Genomic DNA, 20,854 nt, shown 5'->3' with positions numbered 1-20,854 from the left:
CTCAGGCCAGCTGATGACTGTCAGAGACACACGCACAATAGCTGCAGGGTGAATTGGACCTTCTTTTTCCACTTAGACTAAATTTTCCAACCAATATTTGCTGACGCCAGATAGAAAAGCAGGACGCATTAGAAATTACAAAATTATTTACAGAGTCATCAGATAACGCTATCAATTTACTCTGATGATGCAAGTAAGAAAAATTTTGTGAGAATCAGATGAGGAGATTGCTCAGATTCTGCTCTGCTCTGTCCCCCTCTCTGCATCTCCTCCTACCCACTCCCTGCTAAACTCACCGGCCAAGCGTCTTTCCTGTTTACTTACCTATGAAGGGAAGTAAAATGCCCACTCTGTGTGTGCTCATTCTTCCTTATTTACACTGACCCATACAGGAGGGAGCCATTACACTTTTCAGTGTAATTCAATAAAAGTTCCGATCTGCATTTAGAAAAATAAATGGCGCATAAGTGGAAGAATATTTTTCTCCCTCGCTGCATTATGACAATAAGCAGTTTTCTGTGTTGGGACAGTGGGTACAGGGGGTGGAGTGGGGGTGGTTTGTGGGAAGAAGGCACCTGCTGGTTACTGGAAAGGACCGCAGTTGGGATATTTATTTCCTTAGGCCTTAATGGTGAGGAACAGCGAGCAAATAATAGGTGTAGCAAGGTCTTTCTTTTGCTTCCAGGAGCAGAGAAGGTTGTAATCCTCTGGGTAAATACAGAAAGAAGCCATGACTCTTTAACACAGATTGGAATCATAAAAAAAGGAAAGGTCAGTTGTAACCTCAAAAGTGCTGCATTAGTTTAATAAGACTATGATAAAGTCAGAGAAAGTACTGAAAGTCTGTGTGCATGCTCACACAGTGGAAAATTAACAAATTTCACACTTTTACTTTGGATTGTCAATTGTCATTCTGTGGAACACTTTATTGTGTGTGTGTGAGTTTAGGGGGAAATGCACTCTTGTTGCATGTTATTTTGTGAGTGCTAGTATGCACAGAGGTGTGAACGCGAAGCCGTTTGACACATCTGCTGCCGTTGCATTGATGTATGTGACAGCAGCAGCTTGCTTTCCTTTCTCACAGCTCTGCAAGGCCCCCACCTTTCCCCCCAGAACCTTGCTGCTTGAATCAACTTAACTACATGCAAACATGAATACACACACCCAGAGACATGCACAACAACCCTATTCACCACGAGAGCTAAAATAACACACTAAAAGCAGCTTATTGCCTTAATATGATCTGTCACCGGAGCCAAATAGGCCTTCTGTGCTCAACAAGGCCAAAGCAGCAGCACTGGGGAATCTGCAAAGGCAAGCAGCCAAAAGGCCTGAAAAACACCCGCTTATATCACCCCCCCCACCCCAACCCCAGCTCCTGTAGAAGACTGCTACACACACAAAGTGTAGAATAGCTACACAAAAGAGAGATGATTGCTCACAACATGCTACGGGCTATGTTGTATTGTTAGAGAATCCGGGAGTATTGGGCCTTATTTTGGCACCTCTTCACCCCCCTGCCTGCCTCAACCTGCCTTACTGTAAGGCTGTCCTTGTGTGGCACTGTTTTTGTCTCACTCACACACACACACACACACACACAGACATACGCAAAGCACTTTATCCTCTTATCAGAAAAGGAAGGCTGCACATTTTGCTCAAACAGTCTCATGTAGCAACTTCCGCTGTGAGCAGCTTGTTTTCAGGCCTGCGAGGGGGATTTTCACACTGCTGATGTCCCCAGAGACAGGCTGATGCATCTGTTTGAGGGACGAGACAATCCCCCAGCTGTGGCCATAGAGGTTAAACTACAGATAAAAGCATGCCAAGACTTTTGTTGACCTCCTCCTGAAAGCCTAAATAATGTTTCCACAAAAACCTCTTGCCACTACATTCAGCGCTGCCATGTTTACGATAGAGACCTTCAGTCACACTGAGACTCACATTCTGGACAAATACCTATTTTATGCATTACATCCACAATAATGATAAAGTTGTAAAACCGTATGCATTCAAACCGAAAGTGTTACAAGAGTGTTATTTGAATTAATTTTAAGCAGTGTAATATCTGTGTGTGGCTAGCATCGACTCATTTAGGCCCAGACGAGACAGCCACAATCATCAGCCAAGGGTAAAACCCACATCCCTCAGGGTCAGCCTCAAAACAAGAACTTTGATTCGTCCCACTGTGACAACTCAACGGTGTGATTGGTGGCCTTGGCAAGATCAGTGCCAAACACACTACTGTAGAGATGCTTTTTGAGCTAGTACCCTTAATAGCACAAAAAGGGAAGTATAAGAAAGGGTGGTGGAAAGAAGAGCGGTGGGAATGAGAGCGTGAGGAGTTCAGGTTCGCTAGAGAGGAGGAAGAGGAAGACAGGTGTATACGACTTTGCTCAACAGATGTTGAAACGTCCTCGGTGTCTGTTGAAGGCAAACGGAAGTCGGCTCGCAGGAAAGTAGGCCCCACAGCAGCATGTGTTCAACTGTCGCTCTACATCACCCTGTTAGGTTTCAAAAGCCAGATAAGGATGCAGCTATTGAGTTTAGAAGCTTTCAACACTTAACTTTCAATAATTTAAGACATATCCAGCATGGGCTTCCCTGACCATTTTAAGATCTGATGATATTCAAAAGTCTTATTGATGCAACAAAAAAATTTAAAGCTAGACATTTATTACAGCGCCCTGCCATCTTGTTGCCTCTAGTTAGACTCAGCAATGGTCCTTACACTGCTTGCACATTTTTGTATGTAATTCTATACCATACATACCGAGACTTCACAGTCCAGACGGAGCTTTCAGTGTGATACATACAATCCACATTAATTCTAGTCTGTTATCAGGGACCTATCAAGTCCATTTATATGTGGAATACAAATATTTACACTTCAGATATATTCAGTGCTGACTTGGTTTGGGGCCAAAGCACGTATTGCCCTTTGCCGTTCAGATAGAGTTTCATTTTACTCCTGAAAAAGCACCAGGCCCTTCACTAAAAAGAGCTTGTGTTTAATGTGTCTCCCTCTGGACGGGAACATATGTTTCTTTATTTCAATGGAGACGGAGAGACAGACATTGAAAGAGAGGAGAAGTTGAAAAAAGTGGGGGATGAAGGAAGGAAACAGGGTGTATTGGGTGATCATTCAGCTGTAGCATCATGTTTAAGTCCTGGCAGTCAACTCACTGAGCAAACACTGTCTCTGTGTTGAGCTGATACGAGCTTTGTGGAAGGAAGGCTAGGCAAGACGATGTGGATTTTACCGTTCATGTGGTCTGATCTACTCTTAGAGCACCATGTCGAAGCTCATAAAAAACAACTTCACACCACTTACACCTCACCTACCTCTACGTGCTTCAAAAGCACAAGGGTAAAAGTGCAAAGCGACGTGTAAAGTTATTCTGCAGTGAACATAAAATGCTATCAGGAAATAAACACACACGCACAAAACAAAGCAGGGCTGGGAACGGCACACCCATTTCTTCAAAACACAGCCATTGCCTTTCACTACACCCTTAATACCAGACATTTTATATCAAGCATTTTATTTATTCTTCGTAGACTTCCATAATGCTTTCAGATGATGCGACCACTACTCTGAGAGGAGGCTAGTAAATCTACAACCTTTAGCATCCATTTTCAATTCTGGATGCATATTGAGCGCTGCTGTTTAGGCATCATGTGCGCATTTGATCCCATCTCCCAGCTCTATCTTGTGGTTATGATATCATAGAGAGAAAAACAAGGGCATTCTCTCCTAAGTGCACCCTGACACATTAAATATTCATCTGACCACAGAAACCCCTCTGAAAAGGGGCTGGTGTGGAGCACCGGCACCCCTCTGGCCCTCGGCCCTGCTGAGTAGAAGTCAAATGTTAGCGGTCGGACCCAAAACACTCCGGCTGCAGCCAGGGTCAGCTGGCCAAAGAGTGTGTGTATTAATGAAAAGTTTAACTGGAGGATACAGATTGAGCATCCTGAGGGTTTAAGGCTGTTGAAACTTTAGTACAGGGAATAACACTGTTTTGTTTCAACAAGAGTAAATGAACAAAAGAGAAAATAAACACGCAAATATGATTAATCTTTTTAAAATAACTTGAAACTACTTAAAATTTTGACTCAGTTCTTCTGTGCAAAAAAACTCAGTTGATGTGGTATTTTTCTTTTTTATAAACAGAAAAAATAATAATACTCAAAGTTAAAAGTGCCTTACAAAATACAAATAGATGCAAATCAATAGAAAAGCAAGTTTTTTGTTTTTTTTTACATCTACAGTAAGTGTGTTTAAAAACCTGACAGGAAGCACGTTTGATATGCTTACTTTCATCTAAGAAACAAAAGAGTATGTGAAGGAGAAAGGTGAAAAAGAACGTTTCAAGCAGCCTCCAAGTTGATTAGTGGTGTTGATAGCAACTGTAGGCCCTGGGTTACTAATGATGGCTCTACACCCCCACCCCTCCGGTTTAAAAAAAAAAAAGTCCCACTCTCACAGCCCACTAAACCCTCTACTGGAAGCTGTGAACAGTGTTGCTACATGCAGTGTGTGTGTCCCTGCCAGCTGGAACTGGGCCACAGGATCTACAGCTCAACTGTGTGTGTGTGTGTATGTGTGTGTGCTTGTGGGCAGTTGAATGATCACTTTCATCCCTAAAGAGCCAGCCAATTCATCTTAGACCACCACTGGCCACAGAAAAACTGACCAATTATCATTTTTTTCCCCCATGTCGTCTGTCTTTTTTTCCAACCAAAGAGCAGTGGGATGTATCATTTCCCTGACCTCAGCCGTTTGAGGTGGTGTAAATCTCTTAATAACTACACAAGGACACATATAGGGGCTATATTTGGAGGGCTGCTACCCCTGGCCAGCCCAGCTCTGGCCTGGAACAGACAGTAGCCGCAGTGTCTATGGGTGTTGGAGCCTGGTTCAGGCACTGTTTGAGTGTGTGTGTGAGAGTCAGAGAACGCCGGCCTCCATTCCTTCCATCATGGTTTAAAAAGAAGACAGGCTGGAGGCATATGAGCTGAATAAAAGAGATATTACAGTGTGCAAGGGGGTGTCCAGGATATGTTCCTAAGAAATCGCATGGAGCAAACAGACTGTCTTTTCCTTTGGCGTCCTAATTTTTAGGAAAGCAAACAGCTTCAGAGCTGGAACAGAACTGCTGTCTCAGCTCAGACAGATTAGTCATGACTGAATCTTTCTCTTTCTCACACACACATAAAGTTCAAGGCAACTGCTGATCAGTGAGTGTGAATAAAGGTGTCCTAAAGTATTCTGTCTCTAAACAGCAATGATTCTGAATCCCTTTATGTATGCTTGAGTGTCTGGGGGTCTCAAAACTTGATATTTCTATACAGTTCATAAGGAGAAGATGGAAGGGAGGCGGTGGGCACAAACAAATGGACAGAGCGGTAAACGAGAGGAAACTTTACCCATGGGTCATCCTCAGAGGGAAGATATATTGCCCATGGGTCAGTGGAGAGAAAGGACGGGCAAAATCCATATTGGTCCGTCTGCCTTGCCCCCTTTATATAGTGATAAAATATTCAAATCCAGCCATTACTTCACATTAGGCTACTCTGTAGAGATGCCAGGGAGAAAACCACAGAATGTATACATGCGGGTTCACACACAGTTTTGGTGCATTGATAGTTACATTAAAATCTCTTCCTCCCATTAGAGGCATCCGGACTCACGTCTGACATTTAAGGTGTGTTCACATGTAAAGTACACATGTGTATTTGTACATGAGTGTGTCTACATAAAAGGCACAATCAGAGAACATTTTTCCCCTTACCATTTCCCTGAGCAGGACCTCAGGGCGATGAGGGCACTAAGTGAGTTGGTTAGTTTTCTGGGTGCAGCAGAGAAGTGTCACTTCTTAGAGTTAGTTCTCACCTCCTGCACACAAATATACACAAATGTCTCTCTTTCCGTTTTCTCTCCGTTATGTTTAACACTGATGACTATAAGGTCTGGTAGCTTTGTCTGGGTGTTTCCTTCTGACTCAGTGCTGTGTCAGTCAGACCTGAATTTGTGTGTGTGTGTGTGTGTGTGAGAGAGAGAGACAGGAAGGTTATTTGGGACAGATAGTGACTGTTTCTTGTTTTTTCTTCTTTTTCTATTAGTAAGGCAGCAAGATAAAGATCAGTTAACCTCATCACTTCATAGATATGTCTAATGCAGTAATTCCCTCTTTATTACACTTCATGTTCAGGGAAAACAACATTCCTCAATTATTTTCAACCACTTACGCTATCGTTATCTGCGGGTGACGTGGCAGCAGGTGCAGCTTGGGCAACATTTAGTGTCTAGCCAATGTATTTCAAGGTCTGCTGACATTCTAATAATATTTTTGTGTTTGGAAGCTGAAAACATGGTGACAGTGGCTGTGTCTTTATATAAGTTTATCCTGTGTGAGTGAGTAGGAGTTAAAATGGAGGCTAATGATGATGGTCTTCACAGTCTATGACAGTTTTTTTTAGTACATAAATTAGTTTACACAGGCAAAGAAAGGCTGAAACTGGTATTTTCTAGTTGGACTTTTCTGGAAATATAAAGTGCAGGAGATAAATTTAGCATGCTCTTGACTTTTCTTCGTATTTTGATCTCGTAGGGCATAGAGTGAAGATGGAGGATCCCCAGAAGATGCAATTCTCTGACAGGCTGTCCGAGATTGAGCGCTACCAGCGGACTATGCGGATAGGCCCAGTGAACAATAATCCACGCCCCATTCATCAAACCCACATCAGCCCCACACAAGGTGAGGACCAAATCCTAAATCCCCACAACACTGTAAAATCACTTCACTTTAACTGCCAATAACCTGAGGTAAATAGCTTCTCTTTTAAGACAAACATATTTGGTTTTATTTGGCCAGAGGGTAAGTAATCTGTACTACAAATCACTCTACTACTTAAAGCGAAGCAAAGTGGCTCTCTCCATGAGGGCTTTTTGAGTTCTCTTCCATTAATCGGAGAGCTGCTATATGTGTTGGCTGTGCAAAGGGAAGCTCATGTCAGTTATGTCCCCGGATACCCTGCGTTGGTGGGTCTGGGCCCCACAGTGTGCAGGGCAGAATCCGCGGCCAGGTGGCATTGTGGGTGCTGCCAGCTGAGTTTGGCTGGCCTCTGCGCACCACACATTACAGCCTCAGGAATGTAACAGCCGCCCGCTACCTTGGCAATCACGTCACTCTCAGACTGGTCGAATGTGCGGGGGTGGGAGGAGGAGAGAGGGGAGCTGTGACTTAGACTGAGGTGGTGCGATGGAAAGGAGGGGGTTGATTCAACATATGTGTGTGTGTGCTGTGGACAGCTGCGTGGGTGATGGCCGGGGTGAAGATGAGTCTTCACTCATCATGTGTCAGAACCTCTAACAGGATCAGGATATCTGAAAGCATGCAGGGTTAACACACAGACATGGACTCCTCTGCCGCCTACTCACTAGTTCTCATGATGGCTAATGAATCTCATTACCTTTGTATCAGTGTGTTGCTGTGTACAGGAGGACTTGTTTGGGACTGCTGAGCCATGCGTGGGTGCAGCTCTATCAGAGTGTATCAGAGCCATACAGTGTTTGGCCTTGTGCTTAGCTTAGCCAGCGCTGAGTCACCAGCATGGGCCCTATCTAACAGCTGACTGCAGGGAACACAGGGTCTTTTACCCTGCACCCCCATGTCCTTACTTTCTGTTGATATTGATTTTGTTCCCTCGCTCAGCCTTTACCAAGCTAAAAACATGTCAGCCATTTTAGAAACACCAACTACCAGTAATACTGAAAATAAACAGCGCAGAGCTTCAACACAATACCGCCACTGTGATGATAATTTTCTGATGGCTCAGAGTTTGGCGTGAGCTCTGTTGCTTGTCTGCCAATAAAAAGCCCCCTGCAGCTAAGCTTATACTAGGGGCTTTAAGTTTCTGAGGTCTGCCTTGAAAATTGGTATGCGGGGGGGAACTACTTCGATCGTCAGAGAAAGGTGTACAGACATGGTCTAGACAGTAGACGAGAACCTCTGCTCTTGTCTGCCTCGCACAGGATTAGGGCAGGAATTAGAGCATCATAGGCTTGCAAGGCTTCAAAGGACTGCAGTGTTGCAACACACATGTACAGAGCATAAACGGAGAGCCGACACAACATGTTAACATCAGCTGGAAGTGTCGGAGACGTTACAGGCCTTGAGCTTCACGTTACAGCTGCCAGTGACTGCAGGCTGTCTATAAGAAGTGTGTGTGTTAGAGACAGAGGAGGGGAAGGGCTGTAAAAACCACACACCTTAATCTGTGGTATTACCATCATGACGGCATACCGCAGGGCAAGAGTGGTAAAATAATTAAATAACAGAACACAGGGCCCTTTCCCCTCCCACTTTGTCTATCTCTTGGAGTGTCTGAGCAGCAGCCTGTAAGTGTAGGACTCATGCACAGACAACAAGACTGTAGTATTAAGAGTAAAGCTCAAACAAAAATAGACCTGTTGTAATAAATCCCATTCAGAGACACAGGGAAGTGTTTACATATCAACAGCACACACGTCGCTGCGTTTCACAGTACTGCCAGACACTGTTGTACTTTACAGATACTTTAAACCCTGGGCCTGTTTGTTTGAGCATTGCCTGGTGATAGATTGCACATCAACACATTATAATTAAATGGATTCCCGTCTTACTGTTACAAAAGATGTTTTCCATTATCAAGGGCTAAAAAAGAAAATATAGTTTCACCTCCTCCTAAAGCCTCTTTGATTCATTTTGTTGTCTGAGCCATGAAATACTGTCTCAGTTTTGTTGTCAACAGGACATGTCTCCAGACATCTGCTCGACGCTGAATTCTTAAATCACACACTCAGTTGCACCATAGGCACATTGAAAATAAATAACAAGCACACACACATGTAGTTCTGTGCTAGTGTTGCAAGTTTTCTGTTCGCGCAGACAGGGTAATTAAGAGCTCATTACAGAGCATGCAGTGACAGGATTCCTGCACGCTGGCAGACGCTACATTCGCTGCTTGTTTTTGTTCTTCAGTGGCCACAGGTAAGCCTGCTAGACATGTGGAATGATTCTCAGCCACAGTGGAGGGAGTGTGTGTTTGAAAATACGTGGTTCACCTTGCGCCGTCAAGCAAATCTGACACTCAGACAATCGAGTACTAAACTGTTATTCTGGTTTTCAAAACCTCAAGTGAGATACATGCGTATCTGTGGGTGGCAGCTTTTTTCTTCCCCTGATATAAAATGTAGTTCATCATTTAACATCTAACTTTGACAGCATTTAAAGTGTATACACAAGCATTTACAGTCTTTAGGGAAGCAAAAGCCTGCATAAAGATTTGAGTTATGTCAAAATGAAAAATAGAAAACAGATTCCAGGTTTACCTTAATCCATTTGAACGCAGGCAAAACTCAACAAGCTCCTGGCAGAGCCTCTAAGAGACTTCTGAGAAGAAAGAAGCTCTTTTAACTTAAATGTGTTTTAACAGTGAAGGAGGGGAAAAAAAGAAACACAGCACCAATTTAATCATCCAAAAAGAAAGTCCTGGCACTTCTGAGGTGGTGTCGTTTAACATGTTATTTGTTCCAACACCTGTGTGTTCCCCTCTGAAGATGAATATCAGATACTAGCATAACGTTCCACCATCAAGTGTTCAGTGCTTTGATGAGGGCCCAAAAGTGTGTATGCGTGTGTGCCCTTGTGAGAGCATCAGAGGATGTGGGACCTACGTTGTGATAATAACAACGACAGCAGAATCTTGCAGGGTGATATAGCCCACATTTAATTTTTCAAACTGATCTCAGATTTTGTCCCACAAATTCTATGTAAAAAGAGCAAATATTTTCTATTTATAACACTTTTTTCAAATTTTGGGGGCACTGGCTTCATGTTGCTCAACTGGCACACATCTGCTGCAGCTGTGCCTTGGCAACCTTGTTCACTATGCTGACGTTGTGGCCTCTCGACTGGACATAACTCGAGAAAGTCCTAATGCAGCCGCGCCCCTCCCTGCTTGTCCACAGTGACCACACTGTTTACTCCACATAAACAAGCTGGCCGGCCCCCCAGCTTCAAGACGGCCCTCGGCTTCTGCCGCAGCTGAGAAGCGGACACTAATTCGCACATCCAGAGTGACATGATCAGCCAATTAGAAGCAATAGCGAGACAGGAAATGAGCATCGTCAGGTAGCAGCAGTGTGGACTTTGAGTGAGGCCGTCATGCTAGTTGGGTTTCATGCTGATTTCTGCCAAACCCAAGCAGGAAGCTCTGAGGCAAATCCAACCAAAAGAAGCAGGAATCTGGACCGGTCCTTTAGACACTCTGTTTTACTTCTGCACTCTACTATTTACATAATATGTCAATGGTCGCCACAGAGTTTATTTGTTATGGTGCCTGAAAGCTTCTCTTGTGGTTAGTCTCTTTTTGTGACCCTAAGATGAATAATTTAAACTGAAAATGTTTTTGTTCTTCAACAAAAAGAGAAAATCTTTTGAAGCCACCTCCTTGGTGAAAAACACAAAGAAAAAGAGAAGTGAGAGCAAGATGTTTCTTTACTAGACTCAACTGTTTGTGTAAGTTATAATTTCACATCAGAGTCAGGCTGAGTTTTACATTTCAGCAATTACAGAAACTACATGTGTGCCATGAACAGTCTATTGAGTCTGAGGAGAGGGGAAGGGCGGGCGGACGACAAGCTCTCAAAGAGAACATAGGATTTTTCAGCCCGTGTGTTTGTTTTTGCTCACGTTATAAGTGAGGGCTCAAAAGACATATCAAATGTCCCACATAACTGAGCCAAGGCCATGTTCCTCCCCTCTCTAACACGCTCTCTTTCTCTCGCTGGCGTCTTTCTTTTAGTCTTGCTTGCTCTCTCACATTTTCTCCCCGTTGCAACGCCTAAGGCCTAAGCGAAACAGGAAGCCAGCACAAGGACCAGCATTCACTATGTCTCAATGACATGCTTCATTACGGTAGGCGCATTACATGTCTCAGAGGCGTCGCTGGATCCGGAGTCACGAGGATGGATGCCATTTTGGCTCAAACATCATCTCAGCCATCCTTTTCATCTGCACATGCACTCCAAAAGCAGGGCATGTGTTTATTTGCGTCCTTCCTAAAAGTACGTCAGAACCACCCCAAAGCTGCTTATTAGTGACGCCGTCACCACTTCTTCCTATTTCCAGTCCCTGCCTTCTCCTCTCCTCAGCTCCGCCCAGGGGGCCGGTCCTCTTATTAACAAGGGTAATCTGTGCCTCTGGTATTGACGTTGTCTGCTAGCCAATCAAAATATTTGAAGGAAATGTTTATTTTCTTGAGCGAATCGCACCAGCTGCTTGCAAGCTTTTCTGAATAAGGCCATTTATGTGTAAGAATTTGCCATTGTGAGGCGTAGTGTAGGACCTCTCAGTGACTGAGTGCTGATTTGGGTCTTTGCAAAGGAAATGGAGGAGCTCCAGGGGAAGTGCAATCCTACACGTACCGGTGTAGCTATAGGTGAACAGCTCTTTACTACCCCCCTCTCTGCCTTTGGCATCATTTATGTCCTAATTGCTTCAACAGGAGGATGGAAGTTTGTTATATTGCTTATCCTCGACGTTGCTACTCGATTGCTCGATGTTGTCATTATAGGTAAAACACCAAATTCTTCAAATCGGCAGTTTTCTCTCTATGTGCTAAAAATATTTACATACATTTGACAGAAAATGTTTAACATATACAACTCTAATCTGAGGCTTGCAGGCTACATTTCTGTACAACACATGCGCTTAAATTGCCCATGTCCACAGAGCTCCGTGCAGGTTGTCTTGTAGCAAATGCACCGTCTCAGACCTTGAGCAAACAGCCAACTGTTTGTGTCAAGCCTGCTGCGGTGTGACCGTTGAGTGTGAAGCAGGGTCCCACGCGTTGGGCCAGTAGGTCCTCGACCCTCCTTCGCTTCCTGACAGCTTGGCTGGACAGGCTACCAAGTGTCCTATGCTTCACAGATCTCACCTCCTCCAGTGTCTCGCCTGAAAGGCCCAAAAATACCTTGTATGCACCCATCAAGCATGTTTTTCCAAGCCTGCTCTCACCGTGGTGAGAAAAATCACCCCTCCTCTTCCCAGTCTTCACTGCTCAGTCAGCAGAGGCCAACCTGTGACAGGAACACACATCTCCAAACCACTAGATGTCAAGACAGTTTTGACCACTCGGTCATAAAGGTTATTTGGATCGTGTATAAGATTCCAAATGCAAAGGCGGTGACTTCCTCACCCTGTACACACAAACTGTACAGCCCACACATTTCTCTGTCTAAAAGTTTAATTCCTGCATAAACAACTTTTTTTTCCACTATGCTAAACCATCTATTATTCCCTTTGTGTGTTACTTAGCCCTGTGGCAGGAGCAGATGGACACCCCCACTCTGAAGACCTGCAAGGTGGAGGAGGACCTGAGACCATGGCCAGGTGAGAAACATCAATCTCCTGTGTTTCTATAGCTTGTTTCATCAGATTTGACACTAAATATGCTGTGGATTTATGTTGTTTATGAATGACAAAATTAATTTTAAAAGTGTTAGTTCGTGTTAAGTTAGTTATTGTGATATAATCACAGAGTGAGGTCCAATCAACCAGCAGCATGAGAGGTGAAGTCACTGGTTAGCAACAACACGGGACAGCCAAAAAGAAATCATGCTTTCAGAATTGCGCATCTCGATCATCTCTGATAGTATTTTTAAAACTTAAAACTTAAATCAAGTCATACTGAAGTGAAGAAACTTGAAAGGCTGGCACAACACAGGGTGAGTCAAATTATGGAATCAGTTTCGGTTTTGTCAGGAGGGCACTTCTACATCCCAGAGCTTTCCTAGAACGCCACTACCCTGCTTCTTGTTTCTCTTCCTTCCCTCCCACTGCCTCTTTCATTTGTCTCTTGATTTTGATCTTTGTTGCTGTCTTAACAGCCCCCTCAGTCTCCCATTCGTCCCCTACCCAGAAACCACCCCACCAGACCAGACATGCTGAGTCATTCACTCACACTGTGCTGATGACCAACATTCAGACAAAGAAAAATACTTTTAGATTAGGCTCGATGATCTTCCTGCCTTTTTTAGCTCTATTTCAGAACAGAATGGATCAATCAGAAAACAGAAATATGGACTTACATATTTTAGTATGCTACATTTTATGCAGGACATAATAAAAGTGTGAAAATGTGATGTTAGTAAAGCCTGACCTTAGGATAAAAGAGCTTTATGAGTTCACTAACAGAATAGGTGGCCTCGGGTCAAACACACATCACACCAGTCACTTTATGAGAGAGTATCATGTCTCCCATAGAAAAAGATTTACTTAACAAATAAACATAGTTATCATGTCACCTTTCTAGTTGATGCATTAGGAAAATCTCAGGTTTCTCTGTAATCACACGTCCCTTGCTTGCATTGCATGTCACAAGTGGAGGACATGCAAAATCTCCTGCGCTCATATGATTAAGTGCTAACGTGGATGAGGCTTTGGGGCTGTTGACCATGGTGTCACAGTACAGAGGTGACTATTATTTGCATTCGACATGATGCTCTGGCTCCAAAGGCTCTGTGCTTAAATAAACACCTGGAAATCATTTGTGTTCATTTGGATCTCCTATTCTTTGCCATGTGAGGCGGCAGCTCTGCCTTGGTGTTATGTTGCCGTGTCATCGTTGCTCTGACATCAACAGTGACTGCTCATCCCCATGGCATCCAATGTTCAAATCACCCAAACCAGTCAGAGAATAAAACAGACACACACTTCTTCTGAAAGTAATAAAACACTTTTGTGATTAATCCGTACTGTAGTGTAGCAATTCCTCTTTTGGGATAATTAGGAAACAATCTCACCACAAAGCACAGTGGGTCTTTCCAGGTAGCTGCTCCAGCCTGGGGTTTTCTCTTTTCCCTTTTCCTTCCCTCCACTTATTTGCCTGAGACACTATTCCCTGGGCCCTGGCCGTCACAGTTTGCATCAAGCCTGAGTAAACATTTCACAGGTGAGCGCCTGGATTTGCATCTTCCCATTGCCAGCCACCACATTTGGACACACATGCGTACACACAGATACCCCGGTGCACCATTAGACACTCAGACATGATCGCCTCAAACCTGCCTCTGTGTTAACAACCAAAATCAGTTTCTCCCATAAGCAAATGAGACAAACCTCCAGCCATATCTGGGTTACACGCTTGAGTGTGGACTAGTGGACTTCTTGAGCTAAGTAGGAAGGAGCAAGGCTCCACCCTTAGTGTTGCAGAATTAAAAAAGTGCATGGCGCTATGCTTCTGAAGAGGAGGAAAGACGGAGTGCTGGAACACAATGTTCTCAATAAAAGCCTTGATTCCCAGCTACCCGCTTCATAGACTGAGAACATCACAGACAACAGACTGTGCCAGCTAGCCCTCTGGGGTTCATCCCTTCTTCTGTCCCTGCAATTTAGTCAACACATTTCAGATGAGCCTAATGGAGATCATGTGTGGTTTTGTGCCGCTGAGGTTACAGGCAACTACTGCTAGGCTCAGTTAAGAAGACCCTCTCGGCCAAAGATACACCACTGTTACCACAGCCACAGCAGCAAAGCCTGTACTTACAGTGGGTGGGGGAGGGTGGGGATGCAGTAAGGTATGCGACATAGTTAAGAGGGAGAAAAAGCAGACTGCTTCTCAATTACAGAACAGTTTGTTTAGCCCTCTCCTCCAGAGGGAGCTACTGTACTTTGTGGAGACTTTAAGGTGGGAGCAGACACCTTATGGCTCACAGCCAAGAGCTTGAGACTGAACAAGCCCATTAAGGTGTTGTGATAAGTGTCCAGTCCAGTTTCCCCTGACAGAGCACAGGAGTTGATCCCCACCGCAATTTAGCCAACACGTTTCCACCAACTCCAATCAAGAGGAGATCATGTACAGGGTGGGCTGCAGGAGCCAGAGCCATCATGTCCCAACACCACATGTCCTCTCCCCAGCTCCACCCCGATGCCTAAATTTAGCCCAGGCAGGGAGAGATGAAGGAAGGCACACACACAGAGGGAGCAAAGGCTTCCACTTCACCCGAATCAACAGCAGCTGAAGGCTTGGATTTTCCTCGCGTGAAATCAGATATGGAGCCAGACTGCATTGCCCGGTAGACTCTGGAAAAAGAAACAGCCCCCCCACCACCACCAAACTCCTTCATCCCAAAAAGAAGAGAAAATTCAACAGCAGAAATGTGTTGTAAAGGGAAAAAAAGGAAGAAGAAGAAGAGTATAGCAGGGGCCATGGAAATTGCAATGGAGTAGATTTTTTTTTTAATATGAATCCAGTTCTCCAGACACAGGGAAAAGAGATTTCAACAACACTGTGGCACGCAAGTTTGACATTCTCCCCCCTCAGGGCTGTGGCGTGCAAGCGCTTGCTATTTCACAAATACAAGCTCTCTTTTCTCTGCCATCCAAATTCACATTTTACACTTGCAGTCATGAGGGCACATTGGACCCATGAAAGCCACATGCGGACAAACAAATAACTATGGATCCAGGTGTGTGTGTGCGTGTGTGTGTGAGTGTTTGACTGTGTGCTCAAGTGGCAGGTGTGCATGGGGTGTTCAGTACGCTAACATCAGGTATGAGGAACTTTCCTGAGTCTCTATGGCACACAAAGGTGTTTACCACTCTAGAGCATGTTGGTCTGGCTCTTGGCCACCTAGCTTTCTTCCAAAATAACTGAGTGTCACGAACACAAAGACTCAACATGCCCTACTTTCCAGGCAAAGCTTAATTTTTCACACATATACACCATAATCATTATGATTAGATAGTTGATAGTGATGTACGGATAAGATAAAAAATTGAAAAATCAAGAGGGATGATCGATCAAACAAAGGTTCAAGTAGGACACATTTCTCCATCAAAAATTTGGAACAGTCAAACTGTGAACAGGCTCATATCCAAAGCTCAGTGTGTAAGATTAGTCAATAATATTCCTCAGTTTAAATGAGAGGGGAAATATGGTGTTTGAGTTAAGAAACTTAGCTGGTGACAGTAGCCACCTCAAATCTCAGAGAGGCAAACTGCCAAGTCAAACCCTCCTGCAATATTTCTATTTTTCTAATATTTCTAAGTCCTGGCTGGCTTCAGCTGTGCTCTGTTACCTGTGAGATTACACCTCACAGTTAACTCCGACAGCTCCTGGACTGTGATACAATTCAGTCTAGATAATCGCACGCTTCCTTTTACTTCCACTCCTTCTTTTTCGTTCTGTCTCTTCGACTGTCTCCCATTGTGACTGTCTGCCAATGTAGCCCAAGCATGATTTATGACGAGTTTCGCAACAGTGCAACAAGCCATCAGTGTTTATACAAACCACCCCTCAGCACTGACAATGCCTCTTTTCATCACTCGGAGAAAGACAGAAAGCTATACGTTGATCTTCTTTTGAAGGCTGTTGCAAGGGGGCCTTTTCATAACTTCAGTCTTGTGTATGGGACTGTGGGATGATGTGCTGTCAGTGCTTGATGACTGTTATTAAGCCAAAAAATGTCTCAGTTCATTACTTTGAGCAAACATTTCCACAGAGCGATGTATCGCAAGAAATCTGAGCTCAGAATTGGGGGTTTGGGGAGGTCTGCTGCTCTGGAAATTTGGGTCATTTTTTAAAATAATACAAAATGAGAAATCTCTGAGCGCCTCGTTTCATAATTGCAGCAGCAGTTTTCCTTCATGGCTGAATATTTGTTGACTCTTTCCAACCTTTTGTTTCTTTGTGTTTCCTACAGGGACAACAGATCTCTTCCAACAGAGGACCACCTTCCCGTCTCTGTCACCGCTGACCGACCCTCGCTTCTCAGACCCCCGCATGCATTACCCAGGGGCCTTCCCATACTCTGCTAACACCTCCAGCACTGGCATCAGTGGCCTCAGCATGTCAGCCTCTTCTAGATACCACACCTACCTGCCGCCACCCTACTCAAACAACCAGTCCCAAAACTTCCAGTCCAACTCTTACCTGTATTATGGCACAGGCTCTGGATCCTACCAATTCTCCATGGTGGCGCCGGGGAATACTGGGGGTGAACGCTCCCCAACCCGCTTGCTGTCCTGTTCGGGTGCCACGGGCACTGGAGGGACCAACAGCCTGATGAACCCAGGCCTGAACACCCAGAGCGAGGGTGTGGAGGCCGACGGCAGCCACAGCAACTCGCCAACAGCCATTGGCGCTTCAGGTCGCTTGGATGAGTCCGTCTGGAGGCCATACTGACTGGCAGACAGCTAGAAAAATCAGCTGAGCAGAAAAGAGAGGGACGAAAAGTGAAGAGTATAATGAACAAAAAAGCTGAACACTGAAAGAAAGAAAAAAACAAAAAAGAGAAATGTTGCATGTTTGTCTTTTATGTCTCGCTTTAAAAACTTTCTGCTTTTACCAACTCTCTCAAGACTTTTATGCAATTTGTAATTTTTGGATGAACTCCTGCACTGCGCTGAAACTCTTCAAATACTCTTCAAGACCTTCAAAAGCCATAAGAGTCAAGATGATGTTTAGCGTAGACTGTAAATAGAGGTGAGAAGCCATAGCAGCGTTTCAGGATCATTTGTCTGGTGTAGAAAGGCATGCATCAAAGACAAACGAACAACAGAGAGTGGAAGTATGATCAGGCAGTACGGCAGATGAACTGAAGCGGAAAGTCATCAAACAGCCTGCTCAGACTGATCACTCGGCAAGTTGAGAAGACAAGTCAGACTGGAAGTTTGCTCTTTGTAAGGCTTGGCTGCACTGCTGTAGCACCGGTCCTTTTAAGCTTTCATTTCTGAAAAATTTTGAATACTGCAAAGATGCTGTGTCAGGTGTGGAAACATCGTCAGTTGCATCAAGGGCTGTGTCACGTGCTCAAAGTACTTCCACAGTGCTTTATCGTCTAATTTATTATCCAAACCGACACATTAGCCTTTGATGCCACAGTGTGCAGTGGACATCTCAACACAATTGCTGCATTACTAGGAGAAAAGCATTTTAGCTGTCAAGACTAACATTAAGCAGTGAATTTTCCTCTGCTGTGTCATCAGTGTATCATGTTTCAACAGGACAAAGGCAGATATTTTAAGGAATGTAAAGGAAAAAAGGGGGGTTGGTGGGTGGGTTGGGGGAAGTGTTATTGTTTTATTTTTCGCAGGTATGTTGGAGTCCTGTTGTTTCTACTCTTTACTTTTTCCTAAATTTCTTGTTCAAGCCCTTTTCTAAAAAGAAAAGTACTAGTTTGGTATTTTTGAACTGGATGACACAGTTTACTTTTGATATTTATTTGAGCCAAATTTTGAGGAAATGTATGCATATACCCCAAATCCTTAAGCATTTCTCTCTACTTTTTCTTTTTTTACTTAAATATATATACAGTATATATACCATGTTTTGTTGTTAAGTATAAATTTGGATTTTGTGTAATATATTGCTACTAAATTATGAAAAAACAAAGTTTTAATGTAATTATTTTGATTTCCAATGTAGCTTTGATGCACTAAAACTTTTCTTCCAAATGATACAAGCCCAACAGCTTCTGTTAGTAAGACGGTATATCATGAGCTGTAATCTTTTAAACAATTTTTCAAATTCCTGTGCTAAAAAAATCCATCTTTTGCTAATTGTTTTGCACTATTTTTTTTTTACATTTCATCTTTCTTTTCATGGCTATTGCTTGGTTATTAATATATCTGAACGTGTGCAGAACAAAATATTAAATATCCCTGTGCATCTCTTTTTTTTAAACACAATAGCAAGTGTCCTTTTTTGTGAAAAAAATCTTTCACAAAGTAATTTTACAATCAAATACACACATGCGCACGTGCATTCCTGCTCCACAGGTGTGTGTGTGTGTGTGTGTGCGCACATTCCCCTTGTCCTGAGGGCCTTTCTCCTGCAATTACACATGTGATCCACTGTCCCTGGAAGAAGAAGAGTGTAGGATGAAGGAACAGAGGGAAGAGGTGGGGTCACAGTGGTATCTCCTTACCAACACCGAGGGCAATTGTGCAAAAAAAAGGAAAAAAAACTCCCTTGTTGTGCGCAGGTCCCTTTGTTCTGAGTAATCAGCAAGTGCTTTGAAGCTTTTGTAGCCATAATTCCGCCTCTCCTGCTGTAATTTACAGATCATTCTCTGCCAGTAGTTCACACACCTGCACACTTCATCTTGGTATAAGAGATGGGCTATTTACAACAGATATCAGGTGTCTATTTTTACTTGTGATTTATTTTCCAACAGGGGAAAATGATCAGCATTCATAACTCTGAAAGATGGATTTTAGTTCCTACACGTGTGATATAAGATGTCAAAATGAAGAGTGATCCAAAGAAGTTAGCATTTACAGTTCAGGTAGAAACTAAGTTATGCAAAGGTGCAGACCCTCTGCCTTATTCCTCTTTTTTAAAGAATTGTTGTCAATGTCTCATTCCTATTGCCTTTTGGTTTAGAGGGAAAGCATGTTTAGTGTCCCTGTTCCCTCCTCTGAAGCCTGTACATGGTTGAAAACCAGACTTTATTATGGGCAAATATCATGCAGCTAGAGAAACCACATGTGTACTGCTATTTGTGTGGTTACTTCCAAAAAAACCAAAGATCTTCACAACTGCCTGTAATACTGTTTGGATGTTGATGAAATGTGTGATCTTTAATATCATTGTTTATGTAAATCTAGGAAGCCAAAATGTGCAAGTTAAATGTATTTTGTGTATTTCATTAAAGAGCACAATGTAATACTCATTTTGTTTCTTTTTAAAAGAACCCCTTTCTCATTTTCACATACCAAAACATTGAGTCATTTTGCTCTTTTCAGTTCTCTTTATGCTCAAAGCATGTACATCTGAAATTGATATGTTAAATTAAAGATCTTCTGTATGTAATGATGCCATTAATGCTTCCATACTGAGTGCTTGTAAAGTTTGCGGATGATGTAGTTTTTAATCATTTTAATTAAAAAAAAAACATGTTTCACTCCTGTCTTCAAAACTGCTTTTTATTTGATGACGATTGATAGATATCAAGATATATTCAACAACAAATTGTTGGTACATTATATCACCTTTAAACAAGATTTCACAAGTACATAAAACAAAAATAAGTCCTAAAATAAAATACCCTGTTCTGACCAAGGGTGTCCACACTACATTTTGTAGAAGTTTGTTCCATTAATAATTTTACGATCTTCCCTCTGAGGTCAAATGTATTCCAAAAGTAGATGGAAAGCTTGGTTGTGAAGTGAAATACACTAACCCCCTAACCCTAATCGATCACCAATACTGGACAAAATAACTCTTCCTTTGATTGTAAAACCATAAACATAATAGAGATAAGAAACAAAACTATTTTATCTAATAGCTGAATATTCAGGCTTTGTAAAACATACCTCAAAATTATTCTACATCTTTAGATAATTTTTTTTCAGATCAACTGGAGGGGGGAGGGGGGGGGTGTCATCTTTATAAGGTTTATTTGACCTAATGACCTAATTAAGACCAGACTGGTGATTCATCATTGAATATCACTTTCACCCAGTCATCCACAGTCCTTGTTATTTTCTTCTTTTTAGGCGTTCATGATGGTTTACATTTGACTTTTCTGGATATAAATCCCATTTCCTTCAGCTGGTTTCTTACAGTTACAGTCATAAACACCGACTCCTGTTTCTGCCTGTTTGTTTTTAATTTCTTTCATTCTGCATTTTCCATTCACAAAGCTTACAGCTTTGAGTTTTCCGTTATGACACTTTCTAGTCTTCCTTAGGCTATCTGTAGGTTTCCCTTTTACTTGGTCCAAATTCCACACACAGCTGACTCGAAACCATAGTGGGAAACATATTTTATGATCCATTGTTTCTCTGACAGCTCT

At 43.0% G+C, this 20,854-nt stretch overlaps 1 protein-coding gene across 2 annotated transcripts in view; it reads left to right on the top strand.

Annotated features, from left to right (window-relative positions):
- runx3 (RUNX family transcription factor 3) overlaps positions 1–19,975 on the top strand; it is a 47,679-nt gene extending 27,704 nt beyond the window's left edge. The window contains exons 6-8 of one of the 2 annotated variants that reach the window (XM_072364953.1): positions 6,618–6,764; positions 12,369–12,443; positions 16,757–19,975. In XM_072364953.1, coding sequence (XP_072221054.1) covers positions 6,618–6,764; positions 12,369–12,443; positions 16,757–17,238 — 704 coding nt within the window. In that variant the 3' untranslated portion in view covers positions 17,239–19,975. The remainder of the gene's footprint in view (positions 1–6,617; positions 6,765–12,368; positions 12,444–16,756) is intronic. The other variant, XM_072364955.1, reaches the window with a different exon arrangement.
- The last annotated feature ends 879 nt before the right edge of the window (positions 19,976–20,854 follow it).

The sequence above is a fragment of the Leuresthes tenuis genome, unplaced genomic scaffold, assembly GCF_036924035.1.
Source record: "Leuresthes tenuis unplaced genomic scaffold, fLeuTen1.0.hap1 SCAF_15, whole genome shotgun sequence".
Taxonomy (NCBI): Eukaryota; Metazoa; Chordata; class Actinopteri; order Atheriniformes; family Atherinopsidae; genus Leuresthes; species Leuresthes tenuis.
The sequence above is the reverse complement of the archived record's forward strand: the minus strand, read 5'-3'. Positions and strand labels throughout refer to the sequence as shown.